The 20,673-nt window shown below is 33.2% G+C and overlaps 4 protein-coding genes across 6 annotated transcripts; 2 read left to right on the top strand and 2 right to left on the bottom strand.

Annotated features, from left to right (window-relative positions):
* Window positions 1–675: 675 nt before the first annotated feature.
* On the bottom strand, window positions 676–2,821 carry LOC111792586 (probable 2-oxoglutarate-dependent dioxygenase At5g05600). The gene is made up of 3 exons (XM_023674099.1): window positions 2,260–2,821; window positions 1,816–2,146; window positions 676–953 (listed from the first exon to the last, which is right to left on the bottom strand). Exons 1-3 carry the CDS (start codon window positions 2,760–2,762, stop codon window positions 705–707), a joined length of 1,083 nt encoding a protein of 360 aa, XP_023529867.1. The 5' UTR covers window positions 2,763–2,821; the 3' UTR covers window positions 676–704.
* Window positions 2,822–10,515: 7,694 nt separating this feature from the next.
* LOC111799814 (zinc finger CCCH domain-containing protein 29-like) lies at window positions 10,516–13,363 on the top strand. The gene is made up of 2 exons (XM_023683296.1): window positions 10,516–10,697; window positions 11,007–13,363. The coding sequence occupies exon 2, from the start codon at window positions 11,016–11,018 to the stop codon at window positions 13,074–13,076; it is 2,061 nt and encodes a 686-aa protein (XP_023539064.1). The 5' UTR covers window positions 10,516–10,697; window positions 11,007–11,015; the 3' UTR covers window positions 13,077–13,363.
* A 1,268-nt stretch (window positions 13,364–14,631) lies between these two features.
* On the top strand, window positions 14,632–18,184 carry LOC111778669 (N-(5'-phosphoribosyl)anthranilate isomerase 1, chloroplastic-like). Of its 3 annotated transcripts, none has more exons than XR_002812594.1 (8): window positions 14,632–14,717; window positions 14,838–14,965; window positions 15,224–15,289; window positions 15,469–15,833; window positions 15,910–16,073; window positions 16,536–16,769; window positions 17,832–17,985; window positions 18,096–18,184. XR_002812594.1 is itself a non-coding variant. In XM_023658634.1 (7 exons), exons 1-6 carry the CDS (start codon window positions 14,656–14,658, stop codon window positions 16,759–16,761), a joined length of 1,011 nt encoding a protein of 336 aa, XP_023514402.1. In that variant the 5' UTR covers window positions 14,632–14,655; the 3' UTR covers window positions 16,762–16,769; window positions 17,832–17,992. The 3 variants fall into 3 exon arrangements, 1 of the variants encoding a protein (XP_023514402.1); XR_002812595.1 differs by having other exon boundaries at window positions 14,673–14,717; window positions 14,821–14,965; window positions 15,453–15,833; XM_023658634.1 differs by lacking the exon at window positions 18,096–18,184 and having other exon boundaries at window positions 17,832–17,992.
* LOC111778662 (omega-3 fatty acid desaturase, chloroplastic-like) lies at window positions 17,551–20,233 on the bottom strand. The gene is made up of 8 exons (XM_023658618.1): window positions 19,370–20,233; window positions 19,202–19,291; window positions 19,046–19,112; window positions 18,850–18,942; window positions 18,570–18,755; window positions 18,380–18,460; window positions 18,121–18,258; window positions 17,551–18,021 (listed from the first exon to the last, which is right to left on the bottom strand). The coding sequence occupies exons 1-8, from the start codon at window positions 19,888–19,890 to the stop codon at window positions 17,854–17,856; spliced, it is 1,344 nt and encodes a 447-aa protein (XP_023514386.1). The 5' UTR covers window positions 19,891–20,233; the 3' UTR covers window positions 17,551–17,853.
* Between the last annotated feature and the right edge of the window lie 440 nt (window positions 20,234–20,673).

Genomic DNA, 20,673 nt, shown 5'->3' with positions numbered 1-20,673 from the left:
TTAGTACAAGAAAGTCAACCTATATGATTTATGCTTCTAGCTCCATTAACCTTATCCCAACGATTGGTATTAGGTGAACGAATCTTTCTCCTTTAAGCTGATCTTAATGTCTGGATATATTTGGGTCCAGGTAATCTACTAATGTTTTTTTACCATTCAGCCGTTAATGATTCAAATCAAGGTAAGGTGAGATACGACTTTCAGTACTGTTCTTAGTTGGCTACTCTCTAGTAGTCTCCATATAGTCATAATGTAAAAAGCGACCACATATCGGTCAACTATCTCGATATTATGTGGACTTCTACCCCTATAAGTTTATACACCCCAGGGCACCACTCTGTTAACCTAGGATACATCATAGCATATACATCTAGAGCACCACTCTATATCATATGCCTCAATAGCAAGGCTCAGAAACATAGATCATCGACGGTAATATAAATTACACAACTAAATAACCTAATATGCATTCTCTATCCGAAGATTCACTATATACATAAAATAAAGTTTAGAATCAAAATGGACCAAATTTGAACGATTAAATAACTTTAATTTTATTAAACATACATTAATTAATTAGGTTAAACATTATGAACCAAAGATGTACATTTATCTAGAAGGAGCTATGGGATTTTTTTTTTTTTTTTTTTTTTTTTTTTTTTTTTNTAAACAAAATTGAAAGGAAAAGCATAGGGAATGGTGGGTTATCTCGGGGACTTTAATGACTCTACTTGGGATTTACCCTGAGGACCTCTCATCCTAATGAAAAGTCTGTATTCGTCGAAAGTCATTGGAGAATAAAGCGCGGGTTTATCTTCTGTTATTAGCTCTTTTGCTGGCTCTATTGGAATGTTGCTCTTTGGATTGTAAAAGAAAGCCAATGAAACTCGTTCTTTCTTCGAATTTACAATCACTCTATGCTCCACACTTCTATATATTGCATTACTTAGAACCTGTTAAAAGCAAAAAGGCAAATATCTTAATTTCATAGCTTTTTAGAGATTTGAACGTACGATCAGGTGCAGAATCACATAGTATGTTAAATTAAAAGTTGAGTCAGTAATTGTCGACCATTTGGGCTCAAACAAAGGACCCTTTGATGAACCTAGCATACAAATTTGCTATCAGGTGGAGGTACTGCGTAAGGACAAAAAGGAACAATTTTGGTCCTTCCCATTCTAAAAGATGACCCAAATTTTCTAGAAAATGAAAAGAATGGTCCAACCAAACAAAGACCCCTCCATGTGCAGCTGACAATAACCACACCTCCACAAACATTTTTCTTTTTCAGGCCATATATTATTATTTTTTACCCCCAAAATAATAAAAATACCTTATTGGAATGTTTAATAATATCCCTAAATTAAAAAATAATAAAAATTTTAAAATATTGTTATACTAATTTTGAATAAAAACTCTTAATAAAAATAGATTTCAACTTTTCAAAAATACATTTTTATTCTTATTCTTATGGTAGTTTGGATGAAACTGTTCTGACCACATTTCAAAAAAATTTAATGAAAAGTAATATTAGTACTTTTGAACTTTTAGACAAAAGTTTTAAAAGATTCTGCGGTATCCTTAGAATTGAAAAAATAGATTATTTATGATACCATGATAAACTAGTTTCTATTAATTTTTGTTTTTTATAAATGCTTTTAAATTTTGATGTGATATTTCTAAATATTTTTAAAAAGTTAAAAAGGTATTAATGAAATTTAATAAAGAAAATAGAATTTTAAAGATATTTTTATTAATTTATGGAATTTATTAAAAAATTGATTTCCAAGAGTAAATGAATGGAAAAAAAAAAACCTGAACTTGATCGCCCACATTGACTATAATAGCATGGGGAGCTGGTTTGACGGTGATCCATTTATGGCCGTTGCGAACTTGAAGTCCGGCGACTTGATCGTCGGGAAGTAGTAGCGTCAATCCGCCGGGGTCGGAGTGGGACGAGAGCCCCAAGGTCAGCTCCGGCTGGGGGCATTTTGGGTAGTAATTCACTCTCAAACAAGCTCCTACGTCTTCTCCTCCAAACGCATTCCGCAAATACCCTTCTTGAAGCCCCAAATTTAGCGATAAAAGCTTCAACAATCTTCCCCCTAGCTTCACTACTTCTTCCCCATACTCCTCTATCAATTCTCTGCATTTCAAAAATTAAAAAAAAAAAATTAAAAAAAAAAACTATTAATCCCTTCATAAATTTTAAATTAATTAAATGGGTAGGGTTGGATTGGATTGGATTGGATTACGTACCTCAGGCAAGGCGGGGGGGCGGGCCACTTATTGTGGTCTTTGAGGTGAGGAGGAAGATAGTGAAGAAAAAAGTAGTCACTCCAATCAAGAATAGCTCCTTTTTGAACACCAAGGCGGCTGCCGTACCCTTCATAAGTCCTAGGATTATTAGCATAGCCTTGTTTAATCTCCACCGGCAGCTGGAAAAAATCATACCACCCTTGCCGGATGTCGTCCAGAAGCTCCGCCCTGATGCCGTGGTTGATGATTTGGAAGAACCCCCAATTGCGGCAGGCGTCCGAGACTTGCCTCAGAATGGTGTCTCGAAGTGCCTCGTCTTGGTCCAGACAGAAGCCGTGGACGTCGATGATTGGGATGTTGACGGCGTCGGAGGCGGCAGCGGAGGCAGTCGGACGGTCCGTCGGAGGCTTGATGTAACGGCTAGGGATGACGGGGCACCCACTCTCGGAGAGGGATTGGACACGGACTATGGGTTCGGGCCAGTCTTGGTCGAGGTTAGTCATCACGGCCAAGGAGGCTCTTGGAATTCCAAGGTTGATCTCTATTTATAAAAATTATAATCCTTACCGTATAGCTTTTTAAGCCCAACCACGTACGATGAATCACTATATATATATATATATATATATGTCTAATACACACACACAAAAAAAAAAATACTTTTTAAAAGAATATATAAGAGAAGGGTAATCTGACTTTTTCTTTTTTAATATATTCTCCACGTTGCTAATTTATATGTTATAAAAGTTTATTTGATGTGGTAGGATTCAATTAATTAGAATATGTATATATCTGTATTCATTAATAAATAAATAAATAAATAAAATCACAGGCCGAATGACTTTATTTTTTATTTATTAATATATTCTTTTGTCGTTAGATTCGCACTTTGATAATTAAATCTTATAAAATTTATTTATTGTAGTATGATTCCTCATTGTTTATCGGATCGAATTGTCTTTTCCATACTTTTATGTTCGAGTTGTGATATTCATGTAGGAAAAAAAAAAAAACTTTGTAAGACTCTTTTTTAGATTTGTGTTAGTTGGTTTTTGATGTTGTATTAGATAAATCGAATTTGAAGTTATACCCACGTGGTTAATATAATGTATGTTATATTTTACTATCTACTAGGCGTAGTTATGTTATATATTCAAAATTAGAAGCCGAAATATTTTTGGAAATAGTTTTTTTTTTTTTTTTTTTTTTTTTTTTTTTTTTTNCTCTGCACCATCGGTAAATGATGTGGTTCCGATTGAATTCGGACAACATAAGGAAAAAAACAAAGAAAGAAAAAGACATAAATGTAGGCGACAAGTAGTGGAAAGTAGGAGAAAAAGGGAGTTAATGAAAGGTCATAAAAGTAAAAACGTAGGGAAGGCGAGGGATGAGGCTTAGGTTTAGGTCGCGGTGAAAGAAGTGGGAAATGACTGGATTAAATTAAGAAACGTGAATATTATGGGGGCAATCTGTGGGCAAAAAAGGAAAGTCAGTTTTTTTTTTTTTTTTTTTTTTTTTTTTTTTTTTTTTTTTTTTTTTTTTTTTTNTTTTTTTTTTCTAAATGGAGGGTACTTTGGGGATTTTACAATTGTGGGTGGTTGATGGGGCAACGGAAATTGACATGGCCGACACGCAGAAATCAAAATTTCATATTCTTTAAATATTAATAAATACGGATATCATTTTGGATGGATTCGGTCTTTTATTATTATTTAATATATATATATATATATTTGTCTTTCTTTTATAATTTATTCCATTAAACAAATCATTAAAATTATAATTTTAAAATGTTTTTGGACTCTGCAATAAAATTGGTTTATAAACAATATTATAAATGGTTGGACAAATACTTTATTATTTAAGTAATTTTAGACATTATTTTTTTAAAATCTTGATTTGAAAAATCTTATCATGGTTCATATTTAAAAATAAATAGAATTTTCGGAATATAAAATAAGTTAGGCATGTATTTCAATGTTTTAATTTTTAATTCTAAAAAAAATATTTATTAATTTAGAGTTTTAACTTTTTGTTAAAAAAAAATTAATTAATTAATTCTGTGAAGTGATTAAAGCTTTAGTTATAAAGAAGTAGACAGAAGAAACAAAAATATCTTTAATTTTTTTATTAAAAAAATTATTTGTTTCCCTCAAAAAAATAAAACAAATAATGTGAGTATTTCCAAATAAGATTTAAAGCATTCATAGAAGGCTATAGAAATAAGATGTAAAAATTGATTAAGTTTTTCGAAATTATAAATTTTTTGTAATGAATTTTATTTACCTATATTATTTAAGAATTATGTCGTAGGTTGACATTCAGAAGGTTTAGGCATTTCTCGTGTATGAAATGTATTGGTTGAATTAAAAGACCCTATTAAATGCAATTTAAACTTTCAATTGCTACAAATCCAAATTTATAGCTTAATTTTGAAAATTCAATCGTTCGGCTTTGGCATGTTAGTATCATCGTTAATTTTACGGTTTCTAAAATTACGCAACGAAATCAGTACTCATCTATATACTTAATCTTTTGACTTTTCTTTTCGGACTTCTACTTAAGGTTTTTGCTTTTTCTCTCGTGGACTTCCTCATCACTGTATCTTAATTTTTATTTTTATTTTTTGTTTTATAGATTCATACAAAAATCAATTTTTTTTAAAAAGTTAATTAAAGGGTTGAATATAAAATTAAATTTTATATCGAATGGAATCTAAAATTTTCAATTTTGTATCTAAAGTATTTGTAAATTTAAAGATTAAATTTATAATTTCGAGAGTTCATCAATTAAAAAAACACAAATCTGAAATTTTAAAGATAAAATTTGTATTTAACGTTTAATTTTTTTAATAAAGTTTTAACCATAATTTATCTATAAATTTTTTTTCTGTCAATTATAGATATAATCTATGATTTTTTTTTTTTAATATCTTAAATTAAATAAATAAAAATTTAAAAATTTGAACATGTAATTTAACATATATTTTTTTTTTTTCAGATAATAGAAGAGTTTTGCTTAAAATATAAAAAATAAATTTATTAATGGGAAATAATTGCATTGACTAATACAAAATAAGAAATAGAATTTTAATACGTAAACTAAAAAAGAGAGAGAATTAAAACATTTATAACTCGTGCTTTTGGACGCTACCGTCCACACATTGCGCCGTTTGGTTTGATTTTTAATTTAAAATTTAAAAAATTCCCACAAATATCCACACAAAATAAGTTTGTCAAAGGAATAATAATAATAAAACAAAAATGCAGACTTAAATTAATTAATTAATTAATTAATTATAAACTTCAATGCCCGTCGACTTTAATTTGCAACTGGCGCAGTTAATTATTATTCCTCAATAAATAAATGAATAAACATGACATTACGAGTTTACCCTTACGGACTTTAAAGAATAGATTTCTCCATTTTTTATTTATTCATATTAATACATTTTTTTAATTCATATATTTATTAAACATAAAGATCGATAAATGTCCAATAAATTAAAAATTTATGAATTCTGTTTATTATTATTATTATAGCTTAAATTAATTTGTGAAAACAAAAAAATTTAAAGTATAATATCATTTTAAAATTTTATGTACAAATTATGCATTTTACTAAGTAATATTATTTAGTTTTTAAAAAATTAAAAATAGATTATAATTATAAAAGCATTTAAAAGGGAATATTAATTAGTCTAATCTTTGGGTTTAACAGAATATGTTGATTAATAAAAGTTAATAAAGGAAGAGTTAAACTTTACTCTAATTTAAATGAGATTAATTAAATATTATTCATAATAGAATAAATTCTCACAGCTTTGATTGAGTTGTAATTCTCTCTAAAAAGGAGAGAAATATATATTATAGAATAAAGAAACTTAAGCATTAAAATATCCATGGATATTTTTATAATAATTTTTTTAAAAATATATTTAAAGTAATAACTAAGTTGTTTTTGCTTTCAAACTAAGTTACAGAACATATATATATTTATATGTAAATTAGAATTATTATTTCATTTTTATAATTACTCATAAGACCCCAAATAATAAATAATATAAAAATATATATACACTTTTTTTTTTTAATTTTTTTTATGAGTATTACAATAGACGGAATAAATTAATCCTTGATTATAATACTATTTTTTTTTTCAACTATAGTTTATTTGACAATGGTTATTCGCTAAAAGGATTGAATAGAAGAATTCTTAAAGTTTTTTCAATCAAAATAATAATAAGGTGGGAGATTAGACCACAATTATTATGTTTGAGATAATTTGAGATATGTTCAAATTGATATTATTTTTTTTATATTATATTTATGAAAAATGTCATTATAAAATCACGGAAAAGTATACCTAGATTATATTTATTCCTTACAAAATAAAAAAAAAAAGTTAGAAGAATTTTATAAAAATTGAATAAATTCCAAAAGAATTTGTTCGAAAACATAATTAATAATTAATCACAGGTTAAATATGGAGTTAAGATTGAAGGGTTGTTTGTAATAATTTTTAAATATTAAAAAAGAACTTTTAAACAAGTAAATGTCAGATTTATAATCTTGTTTTAAGAAACTAATCCACATATTTGCTAAAAATTATTAAAATTACAACTAAACAAATTTATTATTTTAAAAGTAAAGTATGAAATTAGATATTCAAATTTTTCGATATATATATTGGTCCTAAATTAATTTAAATTAGTTTAATGCTATTTGGGCTATTTGATTTTGTTTATATAGAGAAAACAATAGACGACCTAAGCAATGACATTAAATTGATCTCATCTTTTGATTACTTATTTTGAATTAAAATTATCCAATTAAAAAAAAAAAAAAAAAAAAAAAAAAACTATCTCTTTCAGCGCCCAATCAGTGTATTTTCAATATATATTTTCTGATTAAATTATTATTTTTTTTTGAGATAAGTGATACCGCATAAGGGGAAAAAATCCCAATATTTAAAATTATCCATTTTTTTTTTCAAAGATTTAACGACGACATGTTTTTTAATATAAAAAAATAAAATAAAATAGGGACAATGAATTCAAACTTGGTCTCATTCCAATAAATGGGCTTATTTGGGCCCAAGTACTATAATTAATGGGCTTAGTTGGGCCCAAGTACTATAATTAATGGGCCTTAGGCTGAAGGCAGGAAAAGACGGAAGAAAAGAAAAGAGGCCCAACATAAAAAGTAGACATGACCCAAATAAGTCTAGGCGTCACTAATTATTGGGCCAGTAATATCTATTGCATTACCTACCAGCCCATGGGCTAGCCTAAGTCCCGAGTAAAAGAGAGGTACATGAAATTAACCAAAACCACATTTGAATAAGTATGGTCTTTATGAACTTACAGTTAAGAAAGGCAAAAAAAAAAAAAAATTGATAGTTACCTATTTATACCAACAATGTGTATCCTTATATTAGGCGATCTTATGAAAAATTCAAAAGAAGCCTACTAAAAAGACATGTCTTACTCTGGTAGATAATCTAGTGGTGTACACGTAATGTTAGGATCGTCACGTGTTGAACCTAGAATTTAAATCCTAGTTCGAACTTGAGATACAAGACATCAAAGTAAAACTTCGAATGTTGGGACCATCGTCGTTATCTTATTCAAAGAAATCGTAGATAATACAATATATTATAAAAAGATTGTCATTATCAAAAGCAACTAGACATAAAATAAACACATAAATTATCATAGTCAAAGATAACGGTCTTATAATGTTATCTTTTCAACCACTTATTAAAATATATCACATTAATAATTATTTTCATGTAAGACTACGTTTTTATTATTATGTTATTATTCGTTTAAATTTTTCGTGAGTTAATTTATAATAATTACATAAAGTTTATACTAAATTATTAATTTAAGAAAAAATGGGTAACACATAATTATCAACACGATACAACTTTTGTCGATGATAATATTACAAAATTTTAATCGTTTTTTATTTTATTTTGTGGTTGCATACCAAACTATATAATAATCTTGCATTTTTCTATGTATTCATAATCATATTTCTTTGAAACATGTTTTTCAATCATGATGAGAATGTCTTGTAATACGACAAAATTGCTTGTGTATAAGTTTATTATTAAAAATGACAAAAATTTAATGAACTTTTGTTTTTCTATAAAATTATAATGTTTTTTTTTTTTTTTTTTTTTTTTTTTTTTTTTTTTTTTTTTTTTTTTTNTTTTTTTTTTTTTTTTGTAATAGGTTAAATTAGACTCAATGTCATACTGTTGATAATTATTAAAAATATATTATCCCATAAATTAAGTAATTATATACTAAATATTTTATGTGTTGCATCAATTTGATTATTTATATAATTCTGCCTTGTAGAATACTTTTTTTAATAAATAATTAAAACAATGTGTATCTTCCATCTTAACAAACAAGATATTTAATAATTGTACAATTTAATTTAATATAATAATAATTATTCAATTTTTTAAAATGATACTATAATTATTTATTATTATACTTGTAAAGAAATAAAATTTCTTACTATTTTGTAATTATAGTAATGATTTTGCTGCTTGTAAAATTTTGTTTAGGTACAAATAACTCTTTTCTATCATTAAAAAAACAACAATTTTCTTTCTAATCTATAGTTTCAGTTAATTCATTTTATTATTAAATACAATATGTGACGTCCGAATAAGAGAAAAGTATATGAATAAAACGAAAGCACATGTAAAAAAATTGATAATTAGTACCTGCCCGAACTAAGCGTGCTTCCTTTTTCGGTGACTCTATTATAAGAACTAAAAAATAAAACATATTTGGTTGTGCACAATATCTGTTAGCAGAGGGCGTAAGCTTTTACAAAAAGAAAACAAAACATTCTTTATAAGAGTGTGGAACCTCTCCCATCATACACGTTTTAAAATCGTGAAGCTAACAACGATAAATGTTGGATAATATTTGTTAGCAGTGGATTTGAGCGGTTACAAATTGTATTAGAACTAGACACCGGACGGTGTGCTCAGCGAGGGCCTTTAGAGCCTTAGGGGAAGGGTGGACCGGAATAAGGTTGTAAAAAATTGATGAATAATATAATGAGGGATTTGAAAGTCGAGGGGCATAAGTGTCAATATGCCGAAAGGCTATGCCACTACTTGTGTCCTTCCCTTTTGACCTATGAGAAAAAGTGTTCTAGAAACTCCTCTCTTTATAATAAATCCTTTCCTGCCCTTTACTTCTTCTCTTCATCTTAACATATATATATATATATTTATTTATTTATTTTGAAGTTATATTATACTTGTTATTTAAAGGGTTTTATTATATATATTTAAAACAAAGAAAAAAAGAGAAAGGGAGCATTTGAAAGTCAAAGGGAGAAGATTGAAAATTGATCCATGGAAAGACCAAATCCATAGTTTACCAAATTATAATTAAAGATTATAATTAAAGAGAATAAAAAAATTTTAAATTGATAATTAAAAGATGAGTGTTTGTCAACTTTATCAAAGAAAATCAATTTGAACATGAATCAGTAATTGTTGGTTGAATTTTTCACTCCATTGATATGAACTAAAAAAATCAATTTATACTTCTTACTTCAATTAACCCCTCAAATTAATAATTGTATCAATTATATTTAAAGTTTAAACTTTATAAATGGATCCATTCAAATAGTTTAAAAGGAATAATTAAAAAAAAAAAAAAACATAAAAAAATTATTGGTAGAATTTGAACTCCACAAATTTTCTACTAAGAATCTCAGTCTCGATTCCACTAGAAATAGGAGATTAGGAGATTGGAGAAGCCTTTTTGATCCGTGAACTTCTTTAGTGAGTCAATGTTAGTCTTCTCCACGAGGAAAATTAATTCTATACCAAAAAAAAAAAAAAAACAAAAACAAAAAATGATAGGAAACAACTTTAAAAAAAAGATATAATTAAAGGGAAAAAGAAATTGAAATTGAATTTAGAGAAGCAAAAAGACAAAATCCGATGAGTGGAAGACTGAGTCGGATAAATTCTGTCACCCACCCAAATGGCTGAACCACAACACTCTCGACGCGTCAACCATCGCTTTTATCACCCAAAATAATAATAATCAATAAATAAAATCATAATCATAAACCAATTCCAATTTCATCTTCATTTCGAATTTCATTTGGGTTTCATTTGGATTTCCGCGACTTGGGTCGAATTTGGATAGCCAAAGTGGGGCCTTTTTCTCTCCTTTGCCTTTCACTCTGCTTTGACTTTGACTGCTGAAGCCGCTGCGAAGAAAAGTCGCACCTTCTTCCCCCTTTCTTTCTCTCTTTACCCTCTCCCTCTTCTTAATCGCCTGAATAAAACCCCCACTTCTTCCATTCTTAGCATCTCAAACTCCCCCTCCAAATCGAGGCCTTCTCGATTCAACCATTCAACTTGTTTCTTCAATCTACTTCCAGGTACCAACATCTTCTGCTCCTCTTCAATCCAGCCCTTTTCTGCCTTCATCTTTGTGTTTTTCCACATGGGTTTTCCTTCAATCGATCTGGGTTTCTCTTAATTTTTTAGTTTATGCTTGCGGGTTTGCGTGGTTTGAGTGTTTTTCATCTCTGTTCTTCTTTTGGGTTTCTCTAGAAGGAAGGAAGTTTAGAAATTCATGTCGTCGGATTAAACTGATTGCGTTTACAAAATGATTTTTGCTTACAACCCCATCTTTCAACCCTGTGATTTGTATACGTTTCTGATTATTGCGGGTTCAAATCTTGCAGGAGCTGGATATGTGCAGTGGCTCAAAGAATAAAGTTGCTTTCTCGAATTCCGCCATGGAATCTAAGTTTCAGAAGCTTAGAGATGGAGCTTTATTCTCTGCGAATTCGATCTTGCTTGAACTATCAGCCTCTGATGATGTAGATGGGTTCAAGAGAGAGGTGGAAGAAAGGGATTTGGATGTTGATGAACCAAGCTGCTGGTATGGAAGAGGAATTGGGTCAAAGAAGATGGGTTTTGAAGAAAGAACTCCACTTATGATCGCTGCTATGTATGGAAGCTCTAAGGTTGTCAAATACTTAATTGAGACAGGCAAGGTTGATATCAACAGGGCTTGTGGATCAGATATGACCACTGCCCTTCACTGTGCCTCTGCTGGTGGCTCTGGTTCTTCCCTTGAAACCATCAAGCTCTTGCTCGACGGATCGGCTGACGTTGATTGCGTCGATGCGAACGGGAGAAAACCTGTTGATTTGATTGTTTCAGCTTGCAGGATGGTGTGTTATTCAGGAAGGAAAGCTATGGAGATGTTGTTGAGAGGAGATGGTATGGCTGGGGTAGGTGATCTGAGCCTTTTCCTAGAAGAAGACCAGCAGAAGATCTCAGCTTCCCTGTCTGCGAAAGAAGGAAGTGACAAGAAAGAGTATCCCGTTGATATATCGCTGCCCGACATCAACAGCGGGATATATGGCACTGATGATTTCAGGATGTATACTTTCAAAGTGAAGCCTTGTTCGAGGGCGTATTCGCACGATTGGACCGAGTGTCCTTTCGTTCATCCTGGCGAGAATGCTAGGCGTAGAGACCCCAAGAAGTACCCTTATAGTTGCGTCCCGTGCCCTGAATTCCGAAAGGGGGCTTGTCCTAAGGGAGATTCCTGTGAGTATGCACATGGTGTCTTTGAGTCTTGGCTCCACCCTGCTCAATACCGAACCCGGCTCTGCAAGGATGAGACTGGCTGCACAAGGAAGGTCTGCTTCTTTGCTCACAGACCTGATGAGTTGCGCCCTGTATATGCATCGACTGGCTCAGGCATGCCTTCGCCTAGGTCTCTTTCAAGCAGTGCTGCAGATATGTCTACCATGAGCCCGTTGGCTCTTGGTTCATCGTCGTTGTCGTTGCCGACTGCTTCAACGCCTCCCATGTCTCCCTTAGCATCGGTGTCTTCCCCTAAAAATGGGAACTTGTGGCAGAACAAGATTAACCTTACTCCTCCTGCTCTGCAGCTCCCTGGTAGTCGGTTGAAGGCGACCTTGAGTGCAAGAGATTTGGATTTAGAGATGGAATTACTTGGATTAGAAAAGAACGTGAGCCAAATGCAACATCAACAACAGTTGATCGACGAGATATCCCGGCTCTCCGCTCCTTCTTACTGGAGTGCAGACATAAGCAGGAGCGCAGAGTTGAAGCCATCAAACCTTGATGACATGTTTGGATCATTAGATTCTTCCTTGTTGTCTCAGTTGCAGGGCACGTCGCTAAAAACGCCAATCTCGGCTCAAGTTCAATCTCCAACCGGGCTGCAGATGCGCCAAAACATGAACCAACTCCGTGCGAGTTACCCAGCTAACTTATCATCCTCACCTGTAAAGAAACCCTCTTCATTTGGCTTTGATTCATCAAGTGCAGTGGCAGCTGCTGTGATGAACTCAAGGTCTGCAGCCTTTGCAAAACGAAGCCAGAGTTTCATCGATCGAGCTGCAGTGACCCGCCATCCTGGGGTTACTGGAGCTGCAAATTCTGCATCTACAATGTCTTCCCATCTCTCAGATTGGAACTCGCCCGATGGCAAACTAGACTGGGGAATGCACGGCAACGATCTCAACAAACTCAAGAAATCTGCCTCGTTCGGGATCCGAAACAACAGCATGGGAACCCCCACGTTCGCTTCACCAGTAGAGGAGCCTGATGTCTCTTGGGTTAACTCCTTGGTGAAAGATGTTCCCTCGGACAGGTTCGGAATGTTCGGTGCGGAGAAACGAGCATACAACCTCAAAAGAGACATCAACGAGATGATCCCATCCTGGATGGAGCAGCAGTTGTATGCAGAGCAGGAGCAGACAGTGGCATAAACAACAGCTGCTACGATTCCTCCTCTTCAATATGCTAACAGTATCAAGTTCTTCACATTTCATTCAATATTTGATTACGGAAACTAAAGTTTAAAGGTAGTCGTAGTAGTAGTAGTAGTAGTAAAGAGCGAATTGTTGTAGAGGCAATTCTAGTAATGGGGTCTCCATGGAACTTCAAACAGATCAGTAACAATCTGATGTGATAATCAGATGAATAAGATATCTCTGTATTCTTTTCATTGTATTATATTATATTTGTTAATTTATTTTCTCCATTTCGGGGCTCATACAGCATGAATGTCTGTCTATCTTTAAAACGAGTCCGCTGTTAAACAGCTGCTTTGTTCTCCTCCCCAACCGATTTTGGGTTCGTTTGAAGTCGCAAACACAGATAGTCGAAACTCTTTTCTCGAACCCGACCTTCCTATGGTTTCCAAAATGGAAGTAAAGAAAGGAGAAGTGGAAATAGAGGGAAGATGTAACGGAGGGATGGGGAAGGAAGAGGGCAGGCAGAGGCAGGCAGGCACAGACAGAACCAGAAGAGTGACAGCGAGGTAGGCTGAAAGGGTTGGCTGTTATTATTTAATATATTGTTTAGGATCGGGACAGCTTTGAGGTTGTCTGAAATGGGTGGTGGAGGGCCCATTGCTTCTTCACTTTCGTAACCTAATTTATTCCTTTTCATGGCCACCCATCACATTTTTCTACTCCAAAATCTTTCAATGGCTACCAACACATTCACAAAACCACATATTTTTCTCCAAACTTTACTCTTTTTAACTTTCCGGCCCTTACCTCAAAAATAACCTTAAAACTATTAAATTGAATTAAAGGACCAAAATTGATATGACAATTAATTTTATTTTACAAAGTATAATTAATTTCTATACACCAAATCTTACATTAATTTTATTTTTACATGGTCTTTACTATTTTTCAATCTTATAAATATTCATTTCTTGTCACAATTATATTTTAATTAATAAATAACTTTTGTGTTTTCAATATTCTTATGAAATGCTTTAATTCAACTTAAATATTTTTATAATTTTATTCTATTGGATTCTATTCATATTGCTTTTAATAATGATAATAGGGGAGATTTTTCTCTTTTTTCCCCTTTTAAATAGTAAAAAATATTATTCATAATTCATTTGTGAAAAAAAAAAAATATTGTAATGGAACAAAACAAAAGTGTTGTCTATATCACTTTTTTATTTATTTATTATTTTTTTTTTATGCCTACTCATTTTTATCAATATATCTCGATAAAAATATTTTTTCACGTCGAGACAAATTCTAATTATACCTGCATTTAAAATTTATACTTGATCATCTGTAATAGCGTTGTTAAGTATATATTATAAATTAGCGCCTTTATTTCTCTATTAATTTAATGTGATTATAATTCATCGATAATTAATAATTAACGTGTTATTTTTTTTTGTTTCGGTTGGCTCAAATTTTTGTACTATATTTAAAATAATAATAAAAAGAACTTAATAATGTCAATAAAAATCAAGCTTGGAATAAAATTAAAGATGATTAATCGAAAATATATAAATGTGAGCAATTTGAAATGAGGCGTCATCTGACCAAGAACACGAGAATAGCTGCAAAATGGCTTCGGCTTAAAATCAGGTAATTTTTTTCACTTCATCAAGAATCCAACTCATTAATTTTAACGAGGATTGTTGAAAATTCAATTGCCAATTTTGTTTTTCGGTTTACTCATTGAGGATAGTTCAATCGGAAAATCAGGTCAAGAATTCTGAATAAACTTTGTTCCTCATTTGCATTGCTCTTCAATTGTGGAATTCAACTTCATCTGAAGCAAATTGTGATCAGAAATAAGAACCTGAAGAAAAGGGGGCAGAAAATGATTGCAGGTATAGTTTTACAATTTTGTTCGAGGCCTATTGAGATTTTCCCCTTCATTCACCTGCAATGCTTACTAACTGTTCGACGAATTGCCCAAATAATTTTCCCAGATAAACAAAAGCATGCTTGGTGGTGTTTTCTTTCTTTTTCTTTCAGCTATGTTAATTGTTTTTTGATCGTGGGAGTTCCCACCATTATCCCGTAAACAATTTTCTTTTCCTTGTAGTGTAAACCCCTGATATCATAATCTCTTTCTACGTTGCCAGGCTTAGCTAGTGGAAGCTGCTTTCGGCCAAAAGTCGTAAATGTGCATAGAAGGCACCAATTTCGTGGTATGTTTTGCTCCATTTATCTTTCAGTAACTTAATGTCTGAACGTCACAGTTAAGATAAGCTCAATTTAGTACATTCATATCTGAGCCACTGTTCTGTCTTTTACTTGGTCTTCTCAACATTGTTTTATGGATGTGGAAGAATGTTTTACTTTCGATCACAGCTTTCTTTCTTTGTAGGTTTGAATAGGGAGAGTTCATACATTGGGGGAAACTGGCCCTGCCAAAAGAAAAAGATTGCTTGTAGCAATTCGGAGTTAGAGAATGTATCTTCGAGCCTTGAACATCATAGAAAGTACAAGGTTCTTGTTAAGATGTGCGGTATTGCATCGGCGAAAGATGCAGCTTTGGCAGCAGAAGCTGGTGCTGATTTCATTGGGATGATTATTTGGCCAAACTCAAAGCGTTCTGTTTCACTCTCAGTTGCCAAGGAGATATCCAGAATTGCTAGACAAAATGGTGCACAGCCTGTTGGAGTGTTTGTTGATGATGATGTTGAAACAATATCACTGGCCGCTGATACATGTGAGCTTGAACTTGTGCAGGTACATCTTTTTGTTGGCCTCACCTCCTTGTGCACAAAAATAACATTCTTACTTAAAATGATTTGGTTTCTCACAGCTTCATGGAGACAGTTCGCGGGCAGCATTGCCACTTCTAGCCAAAGACTATAGAATTATTTATGTTTTGAATGCAAATGAAGATGGAAGTCTTCGCAATGAGATCTCAACTGAGGACTGTTCTTTGGTCGATTGGGTTCTTGTTGACAGTGCCAAAGGTGGCAGGTACATCACACTTCCCCCTCAAAGAAACATGTTCATTTATTAAGTTTCTGTTCTTTCTTTCGAGTTCAATAACGTGTGGGGTGATAATGTAAACCTTTGGCCGTTCAGTTGAGCTATGTCTTAATCAATTGAGCTATATTTCTAGTTTACATGAATTTTCTGCACAAGTTTGAGACGGAGCTAAATTATGACATCTGAAGATACAAAAGCCAAACAAAATAAGCTATGAATGACCGAGACCAAAATAAACAGGATTGAGACTTTTATTTCCACAAACTAATCACATCAGCTGCTGAAATTATTTAATTCTACGTGTGTGTCATTGTATTAGCTAGAAATCAATTCCAAACCCGTCAAATTAATTGACAGAACGTGGAATTTTGACTAAAGTGGCAGCAGCCATTAAATTTTTCTTCCTGCATGTGATATGAGCCAACTTAATTATTTTTCTGTTGAATGCAGTGGGAAGGGATTCAATTGGGCCCAGTTTGAGGTACCAATAATTAGAAGCAAACATGGTTGGCTCTTGGCTGGAGGGATCAATCCAGAAAACGTGTCTCAAGCCCTATCCATTCTGAAGCCTCAAGGGGTTGATGTTAGCAGTGGAATTTGTGGATCAGATGGGATTCAGAAGGATCTTATTCGAATCAAATCCTTTTTGAAGGCTGTTCGTTCAGTAAAATATTGATCAACAAAGTTGAGTATCCAAATTTCTTACCTAATCTCATATAACTACTGATTTTGTTTCTTATAAATGTGATTGGCAACTAATTTAGTACAATACATGTTTTCTTTCTTTTTCTTTCTGATTCTCAAAATTATGACCCAAGCCAAACTACTAGTATACAATATTGCCAAAACGTTTAAGTTCTAAGCGAATGATGGTTCTATTATTCTCTTTCTTCTTGCTATAGCCTATATATCCTAATCGAAAGCAGTAGTTTCAGAGACTAGGTAATGGAAGAAAAGTCAGTGATTATTGGAGAAGAGAGAAAATAAAGAGGAAAAATAAGAAAGTGTAAGGTCATGGATTAAAGTAGAGGAGAGAGAAGACAACGATATGTGGTAGATAAATAGTTTAGGTCCATATATTGCAAGCTTTAAAAGTTTAGATATATTTTATAATTAACGTCTTCTGTTCATATACTAACAAAAAGATATTCATTTCTCGATCGAATAAATCTCAACATTTGGTGCTTTCCTCAATCCCTATGTCAATACTATACTTTCTGAGTTGTCCTTAAATCCCTCCTCTCTGAACTTATGATGTAATATTCTTTAAAAAAAATTAGTGATTTTGTTCATTACTTTCTTCCTCATTTATAGTGTAATATTTTGAAAACAATGGCCACTTTTTTAACACTCCATTTAGTTGATTTTCTGCTTCTACTTCTCATGAAATGGTAGCATTTACTGGATATTTTTTAAAAGCAATCTCGGTGATTATGAAATTGTCCATCCATTTTATCAGAAACTATTGGAAGTTGAAGGAACCCAGATTTTAGAACATTTTATTTAGAAGTAAATGACTCATCCCATATCATATCATATCATTTAACAGCACTGTAGTTTCTGTTTACAGCATCCATAAATCAAATATCCTAAAAGCATGAACTCATCATGAACCAACAGCTTCTTCTCCTTCTTCTTCTTCTTCTCCTTCTCTATACAAGTTCTTTTGGCAACTGATCATATTTGAAACTCCAATTGCTTTTGAATGGCGAAGAATTTTGATGTATTGGTTATGACAATATGCAGTGTCTCGGTCTTGTTGCTTCGATCAAGAAAGGTCGGGGTCGCTCTGATAATATACAATGTCCCCAGTATCGCTCACAAAGTGATCTCTTTTCATGCTTTTTACAAGAACTCCAAATAAGTGCAATGGGAGAGGCCAAGATTTCTCTGGTTCCCGGTAATACTTTCCGAGCACTGGTTTTGCTGCTTCGGTCTAGCACGATAAGATCGCAGTTGTTATCAATGAGAACTTTGAATATATTGAACAAAGATAGGTTTGAATTTCAGATGCAGGGTAGAGAAGGATACTCACTGCCTCTACCAAGTGATAGTGTGGGATCTGAGGGAAGAGATGGTGAATGACATGAGTTCCAATGTCGTGATGAATGTTGTTGATCCATCCATAATCGCGGTCGAGAGTGGTTAATCCTCCTCTTAAGTAACTCCATTCCTGTTCGATCATCAGATGTAGAGCCACAGAAGTTAAAAAAATGGTGTCAAGCACAACACTTTATGATGTGTTGTTCTTGGAAATTCCACACCAAACACTTGAAAACATTTGATCAGTATACCTCTCCACGATACCAAGGAAGTTTATCGTCGTGACCGTGGTGATGCAGGTATGTCACAATGTCCAGACACATGACGAAAATCTACATTTGGAGAACATTCAGGGCACACAAGAGAATGATGAGAAAACAAAAAAAACATGAACGATGATTGAGCGTAGAAGGCAAACGTCGTGATCGAAGCCGAACTCACCACATAGGGAATGCCATAGAGTTTGAGGACTTCAAGGGGACCCATCACTACAGTTAGACATCCAAGCAGAGCAACCATTGCAGTCCAACAGGCAGTGGATGTAAGGATATCGTTCCGCTCACTTGGTACAAACAAATCGCTGTTCGGGTGGAAATGAGAGCCTTTCTTTCCAGGACTTCTACTCCACTGGATTATCACCAACATTATGCATCAGAATTCATCAAAACGTTGGCCTAAGATTGAAGTTCATAAAGAAAGATGAAGAACAGAGTGTACTAACCAGATAGAAAGGGTATGCAAGCATGGGGAAAGGCAAGGTGAACCTCAATGTTTTTGTTGCTTTATCCAAACTCCTATAAAGTTTCTCAGTCAACTGCAACACAGTTATGAACAACATATTGCTATTGAACCAGACTCAACAAAATAACCATTTCTTGTTCTAAAGAATTTAGAAGGGCTAGCTACAAAGAACTTACAGGATGCCATGATTCATCGTTTTCAACATGACCATGGTTCTGGTGATGAGTTCTGTGGCTTATTCTCCTGAGAGTTCAAGAAGAAGATCAAATGAAACTACAATACAGAGAAGAATAATTGACCAAACAGGATCAGAAAGGCAATCAGAAACTAACCATCCATGATATGGAACTAAGATTGAAGAATGAAGAATATGGCCAACAACACTATTCAGTTTTGGGTCGTTAGAGAAACTTCCATGGCCACTGCACAGTCACCAACCATTAGGAAAACACATAGCAATCAGGCAAATGAATTGTAAGACGAGAAGAAGGTGAAGTTACCAATCATGACCAATAACAAACAGAGCCCAGAACATGGTCCCTTGAGCAAGCCAGTAAAGAGGCCAAACAGCCCAATTGTTGAAGTAAGCAGCAGCAGCCGCCAATCCAACTACTACAACCACATCCCTCACAACGTAACTCATTGATTTCCAAGGATCCTTAACCCAACAATGGTTAGGAATGGCGGCCCGAATATCGGACAGCCGAAACGGCGGAGCAGCGCTTAGGTCAATACCACCCTCACCCTCAACCCCATTAACCACATCAACTCTCTCCCTCTCATCAACCTCATCAACAGAAGCAACTCTCTCAGGAGCACTCACATTCAGCGCCCAATTCTTCCCTTTACATGAAGTGAAAAGCCCCAAAGAAGAGCGAAGAATGTGAGGTTTACAGGCCAACAATGGCGGCCTAATCTCAGAAACCATGTAAGTTCTGGAAGCAATCCCATTCCTAGATGGGTGATGATAGAACCCGGGAAGGGTCTTAACACCACATTCAGATAAAACCCACCTCGCCATTAACAGCTTAAGATGAAGAAAAGGAAAGACGGGCAACGAACAAATCCCTGAAATGAAAGGAAATCAGAGGCAGAAATAAGGTAACACCGCCAGAATTCTCCTCATTCACTCCCAAACACAAGACCCAACAACACTACTCTCTCACTCTGCTTATTTATATCCACCATTTATAACAACGACAGTTCTTCCGTAGACCCCGTAATATAAATATTTTTAAAATGGGATTTTCTAAATTCCACTTCCAAGTTCTATATTCCAAGTTCTATGTAAAAGCAAGATGGGAAAATTTTCTAAATTCCAATATAATTTCTAACCGTCTATGATTTCAAGTTCCAATGAGTTTTATAATCTTCAAAGTTCCCATGCTTGTAATGTCTTGTTTATAAAAGAAATGCTAAACGAGAATAGTTTTTTAAGAAAAAGAACAGTGGAAGTCGGAGGACTAAAATTATATATTTAAAAATATAAAGATTAAAATAAAATATATCCTCTCCCAACTTTAGGGTTGAGTTTCCTAATTGGTTAGTGATTCTAACTTGCCTTATTTGATTTGAATCACTTGAAAGGGGGCAAGATGCAAAGCACCATAAATTGCACCGTTGGCAAAAATAGGTCCCGAGTGCAAAAATATGCCCCTAATCGGGACCATAGATCGAGATATTCTTTAAAGAAAGTTAGAATTCTTGAATTCGCGAGTTTTTGGTTTGTTTTCCTTTTTTGCAAATTATACCATATATGCATATTTATTGTTATTGGGGCATTTTGGATGTAATTAATATTTAT

The sequence above is a fragment of the Cucurbita pepo genome, chromosome LG01, assembly GCF_002806865.2.
Source record: "Cucurbita pepo subsp. pepo cultivar mu-cu-16 chromosome LG01, ASM280686v2, whole genome shotgun sequence".
Lineage (NCBI taxonomy): Eukaryota > Viridiplantae > Streptophyta > Magnoliopsida > Cucurbitales > Cucurbitaceae > Cucurbita > Cucurbita pepo.
The sequence above is the reverse complement of the archived record's forward strand: the minus strand, read 5'-3'. Positions and strand labels throughout refer to the sequence as shown.

Coding starts and splice junctions, on each gene's coding strand:
- LOC111778669 (XM_023658634.1), top strand. CDS start 14,656: ATGAGGCGTCATCTGACCAAGAACACGAGAATAGCTGCAAAATGGCTT. Junction 15,290..15,468: donor TAGAAGGCACCAATTTCGTG/GTATGTTTTGCT, acceptor CTTTCTTTGTAG/GTTTGAATAGGGAGAGTTCA. Junction 15,834..15,909: donor GTGAGCTTGAACTTGTGCAG/GTACATCTTTTT, acceptor GGTTTCTCACAG/CTTCATGGAGACAGTTCGCG.
- LOC111792586 (XM_023674099.1), bottom strand. CDS start 2,762: ATGACTAACCTCGACCAAGACTGGCCCGAACCCATAGTCCGTGTCCAA. Junction 2,147..2,259: donor GCCCCCCCGCCTTGCCTGAG/GTACGTAATCCA, acceptor TTTGAAATGCAG/AGAATTGATAGAGGAGTATG. Junction 954..1,815: donor ATGTGGGCGATCAAGTTCAG/GTTTTTTTTTTT, acceptor TGCTTTTAACAG/GTTCTAAGTAATGCAATATA.
- LOC111799814 (XM_023683296.1), top strand. CDS start 11,016: ATGTGCAGTGGCTCAAAGAATAAAGTTGCTTTCTCGAATTCCGCCATG.
- LOC111778662 (XM_023658618.1), bottom strand. CDS start 19,890: ATGGCGAGGTGGGTTTTATCTGAATGTGGTGTTAAGACCCTTCCCGGG. Junction 19,292..19,369: donor TTTGTTATTGGTCATGATTG/GTAACTTCACCT, acceptor GTGACTGTGCAG/TGGCCATGGAAGTTTCTCTA. Junction 18,461..18,569: donor TCTATGGCATTCCCTATGTG/GTGAGTTCGGCT, acceptor CTCCAAATGTAG/ATTTTCGTCATGTGTCTGGA.